This window comes from Hippoglossus stenolepis, chromosome 18 (genome assembly GCF_022539355.2).
Source record: "Hippoglossus stenolepis isolate QCI-W04-F060 chromosome 18, HSTE1.2, whole genome shotgun sequence".
NCBI lineage: Eukaryota > Metazoa > Chordata > Actinopteri > Pleuronectiformes > Pleuronectidae > Hippoglossus > Hippoglossus stenolepis.
In genome coordinates this window covers 6,836,446-6,852,136 of record NC_061500.1, presented here as the reverse complement: position 1 = coordinate 6,852,136, position 15,691 = coordinate 6,836,446, and the positions used below count along the sequence as shown (strand labels likewise).

Below are 15,691 nucleotides of genomic sequence, written 5' to 3'. Positions count from 1 at the left end.
TGCATCAATGGTACAATGACAGGAGAACAGATAGAAAACCTTTTTTTGTATCGCGGACAGAACCCCGAGCGCTCGACACTGACTGCTGTGCATAACACAGAGAGAGCTTCACTCCAGAGTGAAGACACCATTTGCTGTGACATATAGTAATGATGTCACACACACTCTGGAAAATCATCATAGAAGCATAAATCACTGTCTTTCACTATCACCCTCCATGTGTTCAGCTCTCAGAAATGCAGCATAACACCGGTTTCTTCTTGAATTACTGTAATGTTACCATCATTTTAAGGAACTTAAGGAAATATTTTCGGATACAGGACAAGATGGTGAATATCCCTTGTACGTTTGAAGGTCTTCGGCACAATTTAAGTTACCAACTACCAGAAGATCAGGTGTTTGCGGCCACCAGTGGATGTTAGGGACATAATTTTAGTTTTGCACCTTAGCGTCATCAAGTGTTTTGGCCTTATCAACGATACAGGCCGAACTTTAGGGTACGCCGAGGCTAAAGGTAAATCTTACATTTACAGAGCTATAGAATAATGACTTACTTAATTTAACATTTTCACAAGGTTTTATTTTAAACCTTAAATCAGTGCATCTTGTGCTATTTGTGTATTTGTTAGTAATCAGTGTGTATCTTAGAATGAAAAGTATTTAAAATTCATGTTGAAATTACACATGATGTATCTGGTACATGTGCAGGAAGACGGCCGTGTTAAACAATATAAACAAAACGTTTCTTACAAATGTGTCTTCAGTTGTCAGGGACACGCACACAAAGCATTTGGTAAAAATAAAAACCACAGAATTTAAGCATAAATTTGCGCACACTTCCTCAACTGACAGTTGCATCCATTCCCTGTACTTCTGATGTTTATTTGAGCGTAAAAAATTATCACAAAGACAAAGGACACACGTTTTGTTTAAGCAATTAGGCTAAAACATTTCGCTGAATGGCAGCGAGCAGGAGAAACTTGTCAATGGTGCCAGATGTTACCATCACTCAGATAGAAAACAGATACTTCAAGGTTTTCACATTAGTGCCCATGAATTCTCGTCAACATATCCCAGATTCCACAGTTCTCAATCTGAAATACATGAATTGACTGTGGCAAACTTCAGTTAATCACCAACTCCGGTCTGTGCTCTCTTATTATTCTCCTGTTGCTTCAGTAGTTATTTCCATGTTATGTAACTATTTCTAAAATTCGATGTTGACTTCTTTACACAGGAATGTTCTAATGGGTGGATGACGATCAGTTACGCAACATTCACTCGTTTTCATAACCTGTCATCATCTTTTATTTCTTCATTTCATCTCCTCTGTCTATCATTTTACCCAGCAGGGCTGTCACCAAAGAAGAGAACTGTACAGATCGCATGTATCACAGACACACACACAGAAACACAACCACATGCTAAGGCGAACACACACTAACAGCTATCACAGACATCTTTCTCTCAACCTGCACACACACACACAGACACACAGACACACACACACAAATCCAGACCCCTGAGCAGATCAAGGCTTATCCATCCACAGTGGTGGCAGCCCTGCAGGATGATGAAGGCTTGGATCCAAAGTACCAGCTTATATCTGCAGATCAATGGCTGACCTCCCAACCAGCTACAACCAGACTGACCAACACCACACAGCTTAAAGCCCAGCCAAAGGCACAGCTCCAAGCTGCATGCTGCATATTATATCCGCCTAATGATTTGCCCCAGAAGCCCTAGACACCGTCAGTTCGACTCCAGCCTCGACTCCAGGTCTTTGTCACTGCATCGAACTCCGTATTTCTGCTGGAAGGGCGACCTGTTCTGGGAATGAAAGCTAAGCACATAAAAGGGCAATATTTTCGAAGGAGCAGAAGGTGAATTTTAACAAGCTGTAATGTCACTCTCATTCCCAAAAGGCAAGAAAGTGCTATGAAATATCCCAAACCAGGACTGATACTGTCACTCTCAGACCTCCTTGACCACAGGCATCGCTGTCGGTCGACTCTGTGAAAACGCGAATGTCTAAGTCAGTCGCTTCGGACAATGTCGGGGAACTTTTCTTGCAGCTCCCTGGTGACATATCCAGAAAATGTCAGCGTGAGCCCATGTGAGAATACAGAAGGAACGTGTCTGGAAAACTCCCACAGTCAGCAAGTGCACGTATTGAGGATGTTTCTAACAAGCAAATGGATGAAAAAGAGCTGTCATGCAGGTAGAAGACGCAGATGAGGACGTCAACTTGGAAAGACGACATGAAAATCTGCGGATAATACAGAGACCCAGTTTTCTAGTCATTTTCCATTTATCTTGTCTGAAAATACAGAAATATACATTTCTGTTATTCTTAAAATTCTGCTTCAGCAAACTCTCTTATACAAAAGAGATTATTGTTATTATATTTAGAAGAGGAGGGTGAGCTGGAGGCAGGGGGCTCCAACACTCATCCGTTGGACCTGGATGCTGTGACACCATCTCAATGGCTCCAGATGATCCAGGGGTGATGATGATGAACCAGAACCAGACTCCTGTGTTAAGCTCCACACCAAATTCATCCTTGACTGAGCGTCACCATTTGTATTTACCAGTGACTTTCACCAAGCTACAGTGGCTATATTCCTTTATCTGTGGTGTGCCTGGACGTGCATCACTCCAACTGATAAAAAAAACGTATTAATAACGACTGACATATCTAATTCGGCTACAAATGATATGAATAAATGTATAATCATATCACACATTATAGACATCAAATCAAATCACTCTAATGCTCTGTCATTAGTCATTTTAAATGTGTGTGTGTGTGTGTGTGTGTGTGGCTCTGCCCTGGTCAGTGGCTTTATCTTCTCTCCATAATGCGAGTAACATGATTGATCTGCTTTAAACTCCTCCGTGTAATTATGGAGTGGGAATTCGGTGTCAAGGTTAATCTCAGCGAGTGTTTGCCACCGTCGCACCTCCTGCCTGTACATTTAGTTCAGCTTCCACTCTCTCATCTTTTGTCACTCATTAAAGCTGAGTATCCACCTACTCTCCATCGGTGCGGCCGACCTTTCCCAGTCTTCCCAGGCTTCCCAGGCTTTGTGGAGATGGGGCTCTGCTTTTTATCAGCCACAAACACAACGATTTTGGAATAGAATAAATAGAACAGCGTGATACATCCCCGAAGCCGCACGATTAACCAATCAGTGATGTACAAACGGGCAAAAACATCTGAAAAAGAGTTATGTTTATTGATAATTGTTTATTTCTCTTCAGCTGGGATTGGCTCAAGGCCCCGTCGACCCTCAAAGGATAAGCTTTATAGATAATGGATGGAAGAATGGATGAAAGCTGGGATATTTTCTCTCTCACCTCTCTGGAAACATTATACAGTACTTTTGTATGGGTGCTTTTACACTCACCCTATTTGGTCCAGACCTCCGGCCCTTTCAGTTTAGATGGAACCAAAACAAAGGGTGTGAAAGGTTCATCTGACCATGATCCAGACTAATGGACCCAACCAAAAGATGTGGTTTCAGACCAATTGCAGGAAGTTGAGGTAGCATTAAAAAGTAGAAGAAGAGAAAGAAGCGGCTCCAGCAGCTTTAATCCAGTGGCAAATAAAAATGGCTGTGACAAATTTTTAAAACTTCCCTGCTCATGTTATAAAGAATTAACATTACATTGAATTAACCGATGTAAACATGCAGACTGACTGTGTGTTGATCCCGTCTGTCCTGTAGTTGTCAGGTGTGTCACTGTTATAATGTTGGTCTATAACGGTTCTTAATATAATAACGTTCATTGATATTGTTTGTCACTGCTGATGATGTAGCGAGTGGTGTCCCAATTCCCAGGGGAAGATTTTGTAGCCCTCTTCCTGGGGGCTGTTTGGAGGGGGGGCACTCTGGCACCTCATATCTAGGGCTAGGACCAAGGAAGAGGAACAGGGACAGGCCCTTAAGTCTTGTTCTATCTCTATGTCTTTGCGTTTGCAAGGTAATAACGTTATATGTTTATTTACCAGCAGCTTTGAGTGAGCAAGGCTGAATAGCTCCTGCGAAAAAAACGAAGCTCCACAACTCCTCAGTCAACAGGCACGGAGGCAACAGGCTCGCACAGATAACACCCAACCAACTGCCTCACTGTCTCCTTCCACTTGCACACAAAGATCCTCGCTGTTCACAGACATCGCTTCCTTGTTTTGTTTGTTTTTCTCAGCCACAGCGACGCAGTGTTTGTCTTTAAATGTCTCGCAGCTCCAAAGTTTCCTGCCCTTGTTTCCACACACATTAAGTTTTAATGATTCAGATTTTGCGGATGAAACCAGATGCTGTGGCAAGAGCGTTTTGTCGCCGTGGGGCAAACAACAAATGTTTTTTTTTTCTTAAATTAACTAGCAGAAAAAATAATGTCGCCTGCTTCCATTGGTTTTTTTGATCTTTTCTTCTCTCCCTCACTCCTTGTTTTTATTGTTTGTTTTTGTTTGTGTTTCAATCTTTGCACACATCTCCAACCCCAACTGTGGGACGAAGCAATTTCTCATGTAGCCGAGATGAGTTTTTTCATGGCCGAGTGTCAGTTTCTAAAAAGCAGCTACCACAGCATTTCATCACTCCTCTCTCTCTCTCTCTCCCTCTCTCTCTCTCTCTCTTCATTTATTTCCCCTTGCCTTCCGTCCACATTAAAATATGCATGATTCCGAGTTTGTGTTGCAGCTGTCAACTCCGCGGGATCAAACTAATCAAAGCAAATCCTTATGAGAAACATCAGGGATAAACAAGTGATTAGAAGGCCAAGCTTATGATTGTCGGAGAGCGGGAGAGAGCCCGGAGACACCAAGCACACAGTTAGCCGGCAGAGCTTATTCTGCCGGGGACTGCTCCAGCACCTAATCCCACCCTGTTTGTCACCGCCTCCGGCCCCCTTCATGTATCATCTTCGCCTCACATTGCAGGAGCCGGAGGAAGCGGTGCTGCAGAAGTTGGGAGTCGAAGTGTTGCATGAAGTTCCTAACAACTGCGTGACAAGTTGAGAAGTTGCATCAGCACTTGCAATAAAAAAATATAAGAAAAAATCCCCCTCTGACTTGCGACAGAGCCGTTACGTTGATATGCAAGAGGGTTCTGATCAAACTTAAGTGCAGCAGTGTCCCACTTTTGGCTTTAGTAAACTGTACGACAGTTCTCAGATTGTTGTAGTCGAGCTTTTAGACGTCAAGGCTGATGTCTGATCACGAGCCGCACGGTGCATTTACAACACAAGTGAAGTTTATTCTCACCACCCTAAATCACAACGTTATCTCCGGGAGGCTTTACAATCTGCACGGCTCTTCATAACGATAGTGGAACAAATTTAAGAGCAAACTTTCATTGTTTGTGCAGCTTTTGTTATTTTTACAGCACGACTCTGCGCTTCTTTTCTGTCTGAGTGAAATCTATCAACGTAATGGACGGTAAAATGCGAGCACCTCATTATTTTTAATGGGAAATGACTGGTAAACATTCAAGGACAACACGAGTCTATGATTCTCAGCCTTATCGGTGCCATCAAAGTCCCCGTGCCAGCTCGAGCTGTTGACTGTGGCACAACAATTCTTATTTTATCAGGGGGAAGAAAATAACTAGAAGCTCAGAGTTGTAGGATTATGAGCAAGTGTCTGATGAGCCAACGGAAGATTTTTATAGCTGCCAAAAGTAAATATGAACACTCTTGAAACTAATTCTTACAGCTAATATCAAAGTGGTTTCTTTGGGAAATTTTATTCTCTTTTATGTGCGGTGTCAATCAAGTGAAAATAGTTGTCAGTTTTACTTTTAAAAATCTCAATAGGTTTGTGATTTCTGGTCTTTTCTCCCTTTTTTCTTTTACTCCTCGTGATTCAGCCGTGAAGGTTTAACATCTGTAATTAATGAGACCTTAAGAGTGAACCGAACCTCCAAAATCTAACATTCTTCAATACGTTTCCACCTCATAAGACTTTAGTGAAACCTTTTAGAAACTCAGACTTTGCTTCAAAGTCTACATTCAAAATAAAAGTGACCAGTTTTAATCAGGGTCTCTTATCTTGACACTATACAATAATATGAATGAATCAACTCTGTCTCCCACTAATTAATTTATAGTACGCAAAAGCAAATACATTTCGTCAGGTGAAAAAAACTTTAATTACCATAATGTTGATAGCTTTAAAACCCATTCACCAAATGTTCCCTTACCAAATAGTATTTAATTAGCCATTTTTTAATTTGTATTCAATGAACAAATCTTCTATTTGTTGCTTTTTCATGAAGACAAGGATGTTTGAAACAGGTTTTGACAGTTTATTCAGTTTGTGAAAAGGAGAAACAATCATTTTGAAAAGGGGCTCGTCTTAGTTTATTTAAAGCTGAAATATTTTGAGTAACTTGTTATACACAATCAATGTGTATCTGTGGCCTTAATTAAAGGTAGTTTTTGTAGGTTGTACCTGAAACGCTTTTTTAAATCGTATTTGTTGAAATCCTCACACCAAAAAAGCTGGTGTGGCGTAAAGCAGTTGTCAGATTGTGGGTGTTAATGCGTTTTGGGGGCGTAGCTTTGACGAGAGGACCAATGGGATGGGGTCGGATGTATCGGTTGCGTATCTTCAATGTGTAGCCTCCTCTTGTAGCTTTTCCTGGATTACCTACTCTCTACTTCTGGGTGTCAGGTTTTACAGATACACATCCAGAAAGTAATACGAGAGATACAACAAAATTGCATTTCTGTAAAAGTGTATTGTTTTCTTCATTGGATTGTGGCCTGCTGATTCAAGCTTGAAGCATCTACGACTGTAGATTCACTCCTACTTACCGCACATAAGTTCAGTAACTCTAACACCGAACCAGACATGGAGCTTCAGTCCCTCGGGAGGACCCACTCCATCCTCCTTCATCCCTTCTGCTGCCCTGCCGAGCCTGCGAGACATTCGCGAGTTCAAAGGAACCAGAGAGAACAACCGAGGCGACCCTTGGCCCCTTCAGTACCGAGCGTCTTGGAGGCATGTGTCACTCTGAATGGTGCGGCCTCGCGCCTGTGACCCTCTGCCAAGCTGCGGGATCGCGAAAGATTCCTGTGGGACGCGCAGCCTGTCCCAAGGCAGATGGACGGAGCGAGTGCAAAGAAAGTGAAGACAGGCAGCAGGGAAGTGGCAGAGCAATGCATTCTGGGCTCCTGACGTCCAATAAATTCATCAGTTTAGACACGAATTCAAGAACAGAATAGTGATGGGAAATCGTTACAGTGGAAAGTACAAGGATTCAAATGACTTGCTGCAGGGAACTGGTGATTGCTCTGCGGTGGCAGGGTTCAACACGGAGTGGGATCTACATAGTGACGTCTCCCCAGGCCGCAAATCACTAATTACTTATTAATGAGTGAATGAGCGCTTTCAAAGTAAACACTGGTGAGGAGGCGGGGAGGGGAAGAAGGAGCTGGGTAGAGCAAGGCAGAGGGAGGGGTGAGAGGAGGCTGAACTTCACACTGAGGCAGAGTTGAATTAGAATTTCAGGCACGAGGCTCCTGGATATTTAGATCTCAGAACAAAGGAGGGTTTTTTTTGCCACAGTTTCAGCAGCAGGAGGAGGAAGAGGAGGAGCACGTCGAACTCAGCGGAAGCACAGAAGAATGTGACGGGAGAGCAGAGCGCATGCACCGCGAGGGAAAGGTTAAAAAACACAAGGAGCCGAGACAGAGCGGCAGATAAAATACGGGACGGGGGGGGCAGAAAAAGCACAGATAAGTACAGAAATGGAAATGGAAGAGCAACATACCTATCCTGGGTGACCTTTACCGAGAACTGAATCACAGGAGTGCCGTCAAGATAAGGCTAATACTCTGAGGAGAACATCTTTATTCGAACCTTTTTCTCCCGTTGATATTTCAACAAACAACGGCCAATAACAACCAGCTGAGTCACACAAGCTGTAAAACCCGACCTGGAGCAGAATCTGACGCGAAAGCACGACGCATCCCGAGCATCTGAACAACTGCCTCCGCTAATTCCACGTCTTTATTCACAGCCCCAACACTGAACCTGCCTCTTTCACCTGCTAAATCCCCGCATAATAAAACAACCCATGCTGGTTGTTTGGGTTGGCACAGTATGAGGAATCTCACACTTACACCTTCACACGCTCAGAATTTGGAAATTAATTTGCATTCATCAGCAACACCGGCCCTGGGGGGGGGAGGGTCTGCGGAAATATGTTGGATTGTTTAGTCAAAATTACAATACAGCTGGGGCAATTTATCTTTTGAAAAGCCTGTTAATTTGTTCAGGAGGAAATGTTTTTTTCATTTGCATGTTGAATAAGGAGTAGCTGGAGAACGCTTTTTTCCGAACCTGCTGCCTCACTCTCTCCACGGCTAATGAGGCAGGGAGCGGGGAATTACTGATTCCAGTGGGAGCCTTTAGCTTGACAAACACCCCGTGACTCTACAGTTGGCACCGAGCAGGTCCACGCACGTGTGTGTGTGTGTGTGTGTGTGGGCGTCAGGATGTGTCTGCACGTATGAGTGTATGCGTGAATATTCATGAGTCCGTGTGTAGGTGTGTGTAGGTGTGTGTGTGTGTGCACAAATGTCTGTGTGTTTTGTCAACTATCTGGGATTGGATTCCTGTAATTACAGTCGAAATAATTGCATTAAATTAGAGCCAATACAGCCAATTACACAACAAGGCAGAGAGAGAAAAATGGCCGGTGAAATAGCCCTTTGGTTAAGTGCGCTGATTTGTCTGTGCTGCTAAACGTTAAGAGCTGGGTAGACATTGGTTTGTAAAATCATATATTTTGAATATTATCATTTAAATGTTAAAAAAGTTTTTCAATTAGTCAAATTATAACATGCACTTATAATAGACAGCGAGACTAAATATAAAGCCTGCTGGTATAATTTCTTAATTCCTCACATGCCAACAATTTTCTAGCAGGGCTCAGAGTGAGTCAATAAATTAAATGACACATTCTGCTGATTGTAAATGATGCTGACAAACAAGGCAGAGCAATAAATAAAAACATGCACTGATGCATCTTTGAATTGAGGTTTATTGGCCCTTGGAAAACTCAGCAAGCCACTTAAATCAACCGCAAAATAAATAACACTGCACACGACTTCTCAGGAATATCTTTGTTTTTACCTCAGGTTCTGCTGAGGGCAAAGGTCAAAGTGTGTCATGAACTTAAAGTATTCAAGGTGCCAGTAATGGTTTATCAATGAATCAGATTAAAAGGATTGTACGTGTATATTAGTTTTTGCAGTTTTCTCAAAAAAGTAGAGAAGCGTGTAATGAGTAAAATGATATAGTATAAGATATAACTTTTTCCATCTGCATATGAAGGAATGTAACAAGTTTCACACTTGATAACTTGACCTTTTATTTAATCTATTATTTATACATTACTACACTGAGGTAGTAATTTAACTAGCAGTCAACTGTTAATTCGGGACATAGCTAGATGGGACCGGGCAAATAAGATTGTACTAAAGACGATTTCTGTCACGTTAGAAAGTTGTTATCACACTGAAGTTTGTTCAAGTGTTGATATTTATGATAACGTGGGTTTAATTTGATTCTATAAAACTGGTTTGAAATGCATTGATTGACAGCTGAGGCTGACTCTAGATTGGTCAAGAGTGTGTAAAGGCGGGACCTCGATACTCCTCACCACCATCACTACTATACATAGTCTGTACAGTATATTTGAGCTTGTAGTATTGAAAAATTAAACATTGCATTTGTAATATATCATGATATCAAATTGCGATATTTGTAGTATTGCTATATCGAATCTGTACCAAAGTATTGTGATCGTATCGAATCAAGTCAGATTCATTCCAGCCCCAGAATACAGACACTATTCTTCTGTCTGTGCTGCAGGGATGGTGGGGGAGACATAATGTGGAGGAGAAGGAAGTAACTCCATAGAATATAAATAGTTAATGATGCCTTAGCTTGTGGGAGAAACCCACCAGAGTTACTTGTAATGTAAGCTGTCCATAAACACACCCACGCCAATGAATAAGCAAGCACCGGCAGACAGTATGCAAACACACATATAGAGAGAGAGAGAGAGAGAGAGAGAGAGAGAAGCAGAGCAGGGATGTGCAAACATACAGACTCAACACGTCTGTGCTGAACAACTACAGACGCACAATCTCTCCCACCACCAGCGAAAGAGGACTTGAATTCCCATCATCATCAAGAGAATATCGAGTGCTTAAAGGGTGTTTTAAAGGGACGAGTTTTGTCTAATCGGGGAAATCAAAACGACTGACACCAGATGAGTCATCAGCTTTCGGGTGTTCAGTCACAGAGTTTGGTCAGCTGGCAAATCAACTACTGTAAAGTAGCCTGTGATTTTCAAACACTTTGAGGTTTAATCTTTTGGTTGCTAATGAGGTATTTTTTTTAAGTCCGCTCCATCCCGACGGAAAACATGAAAAAAGATGAACTTCTGAACGATCGGGCTGCAACGCTGGTGCAAAGAGGCACAAGAAGAAGAAAAAACACCACCGCCTTTAAAGCTCCCATTTACACACATGCTGACAAATGTGATAAACACACACTGCGAGCACTAATACTTCATGGGAGTTCATCATCACTGGAGTGAGAGAAAAAAAGCAATGAGGCTTTTTGGCAGATTTCCTGCTTACCCAGGGTTGACAAATCGCCAAGGCTGTCTGTCACAGCTCCACTCTGAGGCTGCTAACTGTTTCAACTGCCGTGATTTAGATCTCGGGCATAAAAGTAGCCCGGCGGAGAAAAAAAGCATATTCCTTACACCTTCATTTGCATCAAACAACCTGAAGCAATTACAGTCACTTTGAATCGTAATTTGTACGAGACAACGCTCAACGTATCAATAACCACTTTGTAGTTGTGTGGAATCACCTCAGATAAAACTTTTTTGTTTTTTTTCTCTCCGACAGGCAATTTTGAAGGTGAGAACATGAAGCAATTATCATAAATAACACAAAAGCATAATTAAGGCTTTATCCAGGCAAAACAATCCCCTGCAGACTATCAAAGATGCAGTTTAGAGGGTGCTAAGCAGTCTGATATCTGTAATCTCTCCAACACAACGATAAACACAAACAAACCTTCTCGACAGAACCTCATCCGTTGCAGTAAATACAAATACTTCACACAAGCAGAAAAGAGAGATAGGAAATAAAGCCACATATGGTAAAAGTCATCATCTAATGTAAGCAAAATGTAGGTATAAAAGTATAACTAAAGTATAACACAATTTTGAGTGTGACCCTTCAACTGTAAGCCCGACAAATAATACCACGAGTGAACTCTCTTCAAACTTTGCGAGATTTTTTTTGTCTTTGGCTTGTGCTTCCACTTTCAGAAAACCTCTTTTAAATAAATACCAAGAGGCTTCAGGTTTGTTCAGAGACAAGATTTCGTGTGCGACAATCTCTTTGTCACTGAAAATCGTGTTATTTCACACAAAAAAAACCCGTCTTCCTGCTGAAATTAGAATTTCCTCCGCGACAGCAAAACCAGGTTAAGGATCTGAGTGCTGTTTGTCTGCGTTGTCTGTGCACACAATGAAGCTGCTTCAATTGATTACACAAGGATGTGCGTATACCACTGTCTTGTTTACAATTTTTGTGATATTTGTGATATTGTGTTTTTTTCTGAAAAGTCCACAAATGATCTAAATAAACAGGCTGAACAACCCACATGATGCTCGGCAGCGAAGGAGACGCTGACTGTGATGTGGCAAATCAAAAGCTTATCATGCACATATTTCCTAATCTCAAATGCCAGAGATTAATCCCAGATTTTTCCAAGTGCAGATTATTTATGATTAAACAAGATGTTAAAGATGAAGTTTACAAAACAAGTGTCCGGTCATAGGAAAGAGGAAATGCAATGACTGTATTCTATCTGTGCTGTCTGAAAAGTGTGATCTATAATCTATAATCTGCATGATTTGGTTCCTGTGCGTTTTTCAGATCTGCGGTTGTGGGGTATTCTCACAGGTCTATCGATCATTGGTGCTTTATTTAAAACCCTACCACTCCATCTTTAATTCAACTGCATGTGTTGCATGTTCAGGGAATTCTGTTTAAACAGGGAAATGGGAAAGTATTAGCGGAGCAGCAGAGTAAACTGTGTTCTCCCAGGAGGAGCTTTACTCACCTGAGGGTGAAGATTTGCACCGAGGAAAGCGTTGACAAAGCCAGAAAGGTGGAGACGGTTTCTCTCTGCCGGATGGGTTTGGAAGGGGCCATCACCACGAAGTTATTGTCCAGCTTGAGCTCCAACAGTGGCTGAAACAGCCTGACGCTCCCGATGCGCTGCATCGGTGTGTGGCCTGCAAAATAGCCCATGGGCCTGGGCTGCTCGGAGCGGACAGTGCTGCCCTTTCTTGAATCCTCTGAGCTGCAGTCTCCGTTGTCCGACGTTTGAAGCTTGTAGTAGAGCTCCACAGGAGTGCCCTGGGCCTGCTCAGAGACCCGCTGCCTCCCCGGCCTGACAGTGGGGGGGCTGAACCAGCTGGCCAGGGGCTCTAGCTCGGCAACGCATATCCCCAACTCACCTTTTAGCCGGCACGTGCCGCGCACCTCTTGAGTCTCGTGGAAGGCAAACATCTGGACGCAGGGCAGCTTGTGGATGGCACTGTAATCGTCCCAGTCCCTCCCTGCAACGTAGAACAACACCTGGACCTTTGGCCAACTGGGGTGAATACTCTCGCTGATAATATATGTGTGCACCTTCCAGTTGAATGTAAACAGAGGCGATGCTGCCGCTGATGTTGGCACAGATGATGAAGTGACGGAGGCTGTATTGAAGGACCCTGGCACGGTCTGCAGCAGCTCCAGGGGGACAGGCTGCTGTACTGACAGCGGCCCGTAGCTAGCATTGACAAAGGGCATCTGCCGGGCCTGATGGATGAAGAAGGACTCAGTGCGAGCCTGCAGGCTGGAGTTCCTCATTAAGTCCTGGTTTGCCTCCTGTAGGAAGAATGCTGACTCGGCGTTCAGGATCCGGTAGCTGACAGGCAGGTAGATTGGCGTGGGGCCATATCTCTGCAGGCCCTCCAGGATCACCTTGCTGTCCACCACTGAAACACAGAGAAAGTGACAGTGACTCCCCGGTAGTCTCTCTTTCACTTTAACACTCAGCATACTTGTGGTTATACATCATTGTACTGAGAGAGATTCATTGTCTAAACCCAAATCAACAAAAACCTGAGCCAGGTGTTAATTCAAAGTGAGAAAAATTGGAGGAATTAAATCATGACCTGGACGGCGGCTCTTCACATTTACCATAACATTTGCATGCACCGCCTGCAACCTGAGGCAATCCTATCTACAGTCGGTTCCAGCGGGGGTGTTAAATGGCTCGTTGGAAACATTTCCATATGATATCACTTTCATGAGCCGCTGCTCTTATTCAAAAGGAATTTGTTCGACTCAATTCAAAATACAGACGTCTCTCCGAGTCACTTGCTTATCAGGCTTGTTCACGCTCGCCTCATGTGCTCGATCCCTTTCACTGTGACGCACTAACTCGATCTGTCCCTTAAATTCTCCTGCCTCCCATTTTTTTTTTTTACCCTAATATGACTTGATCTCCTGTATCCTCCCTGCATCCCTTCCTCTGTCACTCAAACTGTCGCTGGTGCTTCACAACTGTCAGATATGGAAAGTTGTCATCCGGTCAGACTCTAATGCCACAGCACATTAGTAATTCCAAACGAGTCGTGAGGATATCTTGTGTGTTTACACTGGAAAATTGGAGTGAATCTGGAGAGCGCTGTGAATGTCCACCGTGCAATGCACCACAGAAAAGCAGGAGATACACGATACAGCCGTAAAACATTGAAAACTAATTGTCAATGCTGGTGAGGCAATTTGAATATCTTGACAATTATTGCAAATGTTGTACTGTATGGAATTGAGTTTTTCTTTGTCTTTATTATTTGATCAAATATTCCTATAATTCTATAATGTTATATTTTTATAGTTAATTGTTGCCATGGAGTAATCAATTAAGTTAGAACCAATCATAAAAATGAGCAGTTACTGTTTGCAGGGATATGATGCAGGTGCATGAGGAAAACTTAAAAAAATATATGATTCTCAGAGTCGTCTTTTTTAATATAGATTTATGGGCATTTATTTGGACAAATTGTGTAATCCACACCGGATCTAAAAGTATGTGTATCATGTCTGTGAGTTATGATTCAAAGAAGTAGTGCCATCTGGCTTTTAAGTACCTTAATTTCCTCTTTGAGCTGTGGGTCACAGCCGCTGCTGCTCTAACTGCTGATTGGAAGCAAATCAGTGGACAAACAACAATAATTAACTTCTTAATGTTTCCACAACACATGGTCATTCTCCTGGGCCTTTCAGCTCATGTCTCTCCTTCCCTGCTTCCCCCTTCAACTCTCCCATCCAATGCAGGGGAGATTTCACATTTGAAAACCTAAATTTTACGAAGTTAAAGAAAAATATCTATTTGGTATTGGTACAAGAACCTGGGAATGAGGTTTTCTTCTTACGGGATACTACACATCACGCCTCAAACATGCCCACGCAACCTCACCAGAACTTGCATGGCCCTTAAGACCTGCCTCCGTCCCTTCCCCCCTCTCCGGCCTGCAAATCATTTCCACTGCCTCTTTCTCTTTGCCATCAAACTCCAGATATTTGGACTGATGGAGTGGCCCATGAGAGCCCATTGATTTTCTGTCCCGGACCCTGCTTGCTTTGGGTGACGTGTGGCAGTGATTTGTGATTTGTGATGATCCGTGGCAGCAGAGCAACGACCAGCTCACCTGACGGACGGAACCAGAGTCGGGCGCAAGAACTTGGGACAGGACCGTCCCGACTCTGACTCAAACTAAACTAAACTTTTAAAATTAATATTTCAAATGCAGTTGGTGAATGAAAAAGAAATTTACTTGGGTTTGGGGAGTGGTGAAACGTGTATAAGGCAGTTATAAGGCAGTCGCTGTAGGAATTGACAGTATATTAATCCATTTAATAATCAATACCTCTCATAAGGACAGAGACAGGCAGGGAAACCTTATTCCGTGCATGCACCAGGCTATTTCCAGTAATAGGTTTTTCATTATCTACTTTTCATTCTTATGTCTTTGAGAAATGTCTTTTATCAAGAGTCGCTGTCTTTGACGATCTCACCCGGCCTAATGAATCGATTGGAGGGTTATTATCCAATCCATCCGTCATCTGTTTAAGCTGTTATAAGTCTCGATGTACTGGAGCAGCCGGGTGTATTTTTCGCTTTATTACACAGGTCAAGACTCGGATTGAAGCTTCGGCGGCGAGAAATCAAGAATCACCCACCCAGGTCCAATTTGTTCCAAAATAAATACAAAAATTGTTCAAGCTCTTACCCGCTGCCTCTGCCACAGTTATGATTGTTGTGCTGGCGGCCAGATGAAAACCAGCCACACGGCTGAACCTAATCACAGACCACTCTTCTCTATAATCATGCATTAACTGTAAAAATGTCTGACATTGATATGGGAAACAAACCCGTGGAAATAACAAGAATGAATCATAACTATGAATTAGTTGCACTTTTCTCCGAGCAGTTGGTTTTATGTTTGTATTCGCGTTGCGCACCTTCTTCAAACTACTCGGACGCCGGAGTTTACGCTGTGTTTTCATTCACCGCCGCAACTGAGAT

General features: G+C 42.8%; 1 protein-coding gene across 1 annotated transcript in view; it reads right to left on the bottom strand.

Annotated features, from left to right (window-relative positions):
- The window catches only part of si:dkey-112m2.1 (transmembrane protein 132C), a 128,010-nt gene that overhangs the window by 73,767 nt on the left and 38,552 nt on the right, over nucleotides 1-15,691 (bottom strand). Inside the window, exon 2 of the mRNA XM_035183857.2 lies at nucleotides 12,170-13,094. Coding sequence (XP_035039748.2) covers nucleotides 12,170-13,094 — 925 coding nt within the window. The remainder of the gene's footprint in view (nucleotides 1-12,169; nucleotides 13,095-15,691) is intronic.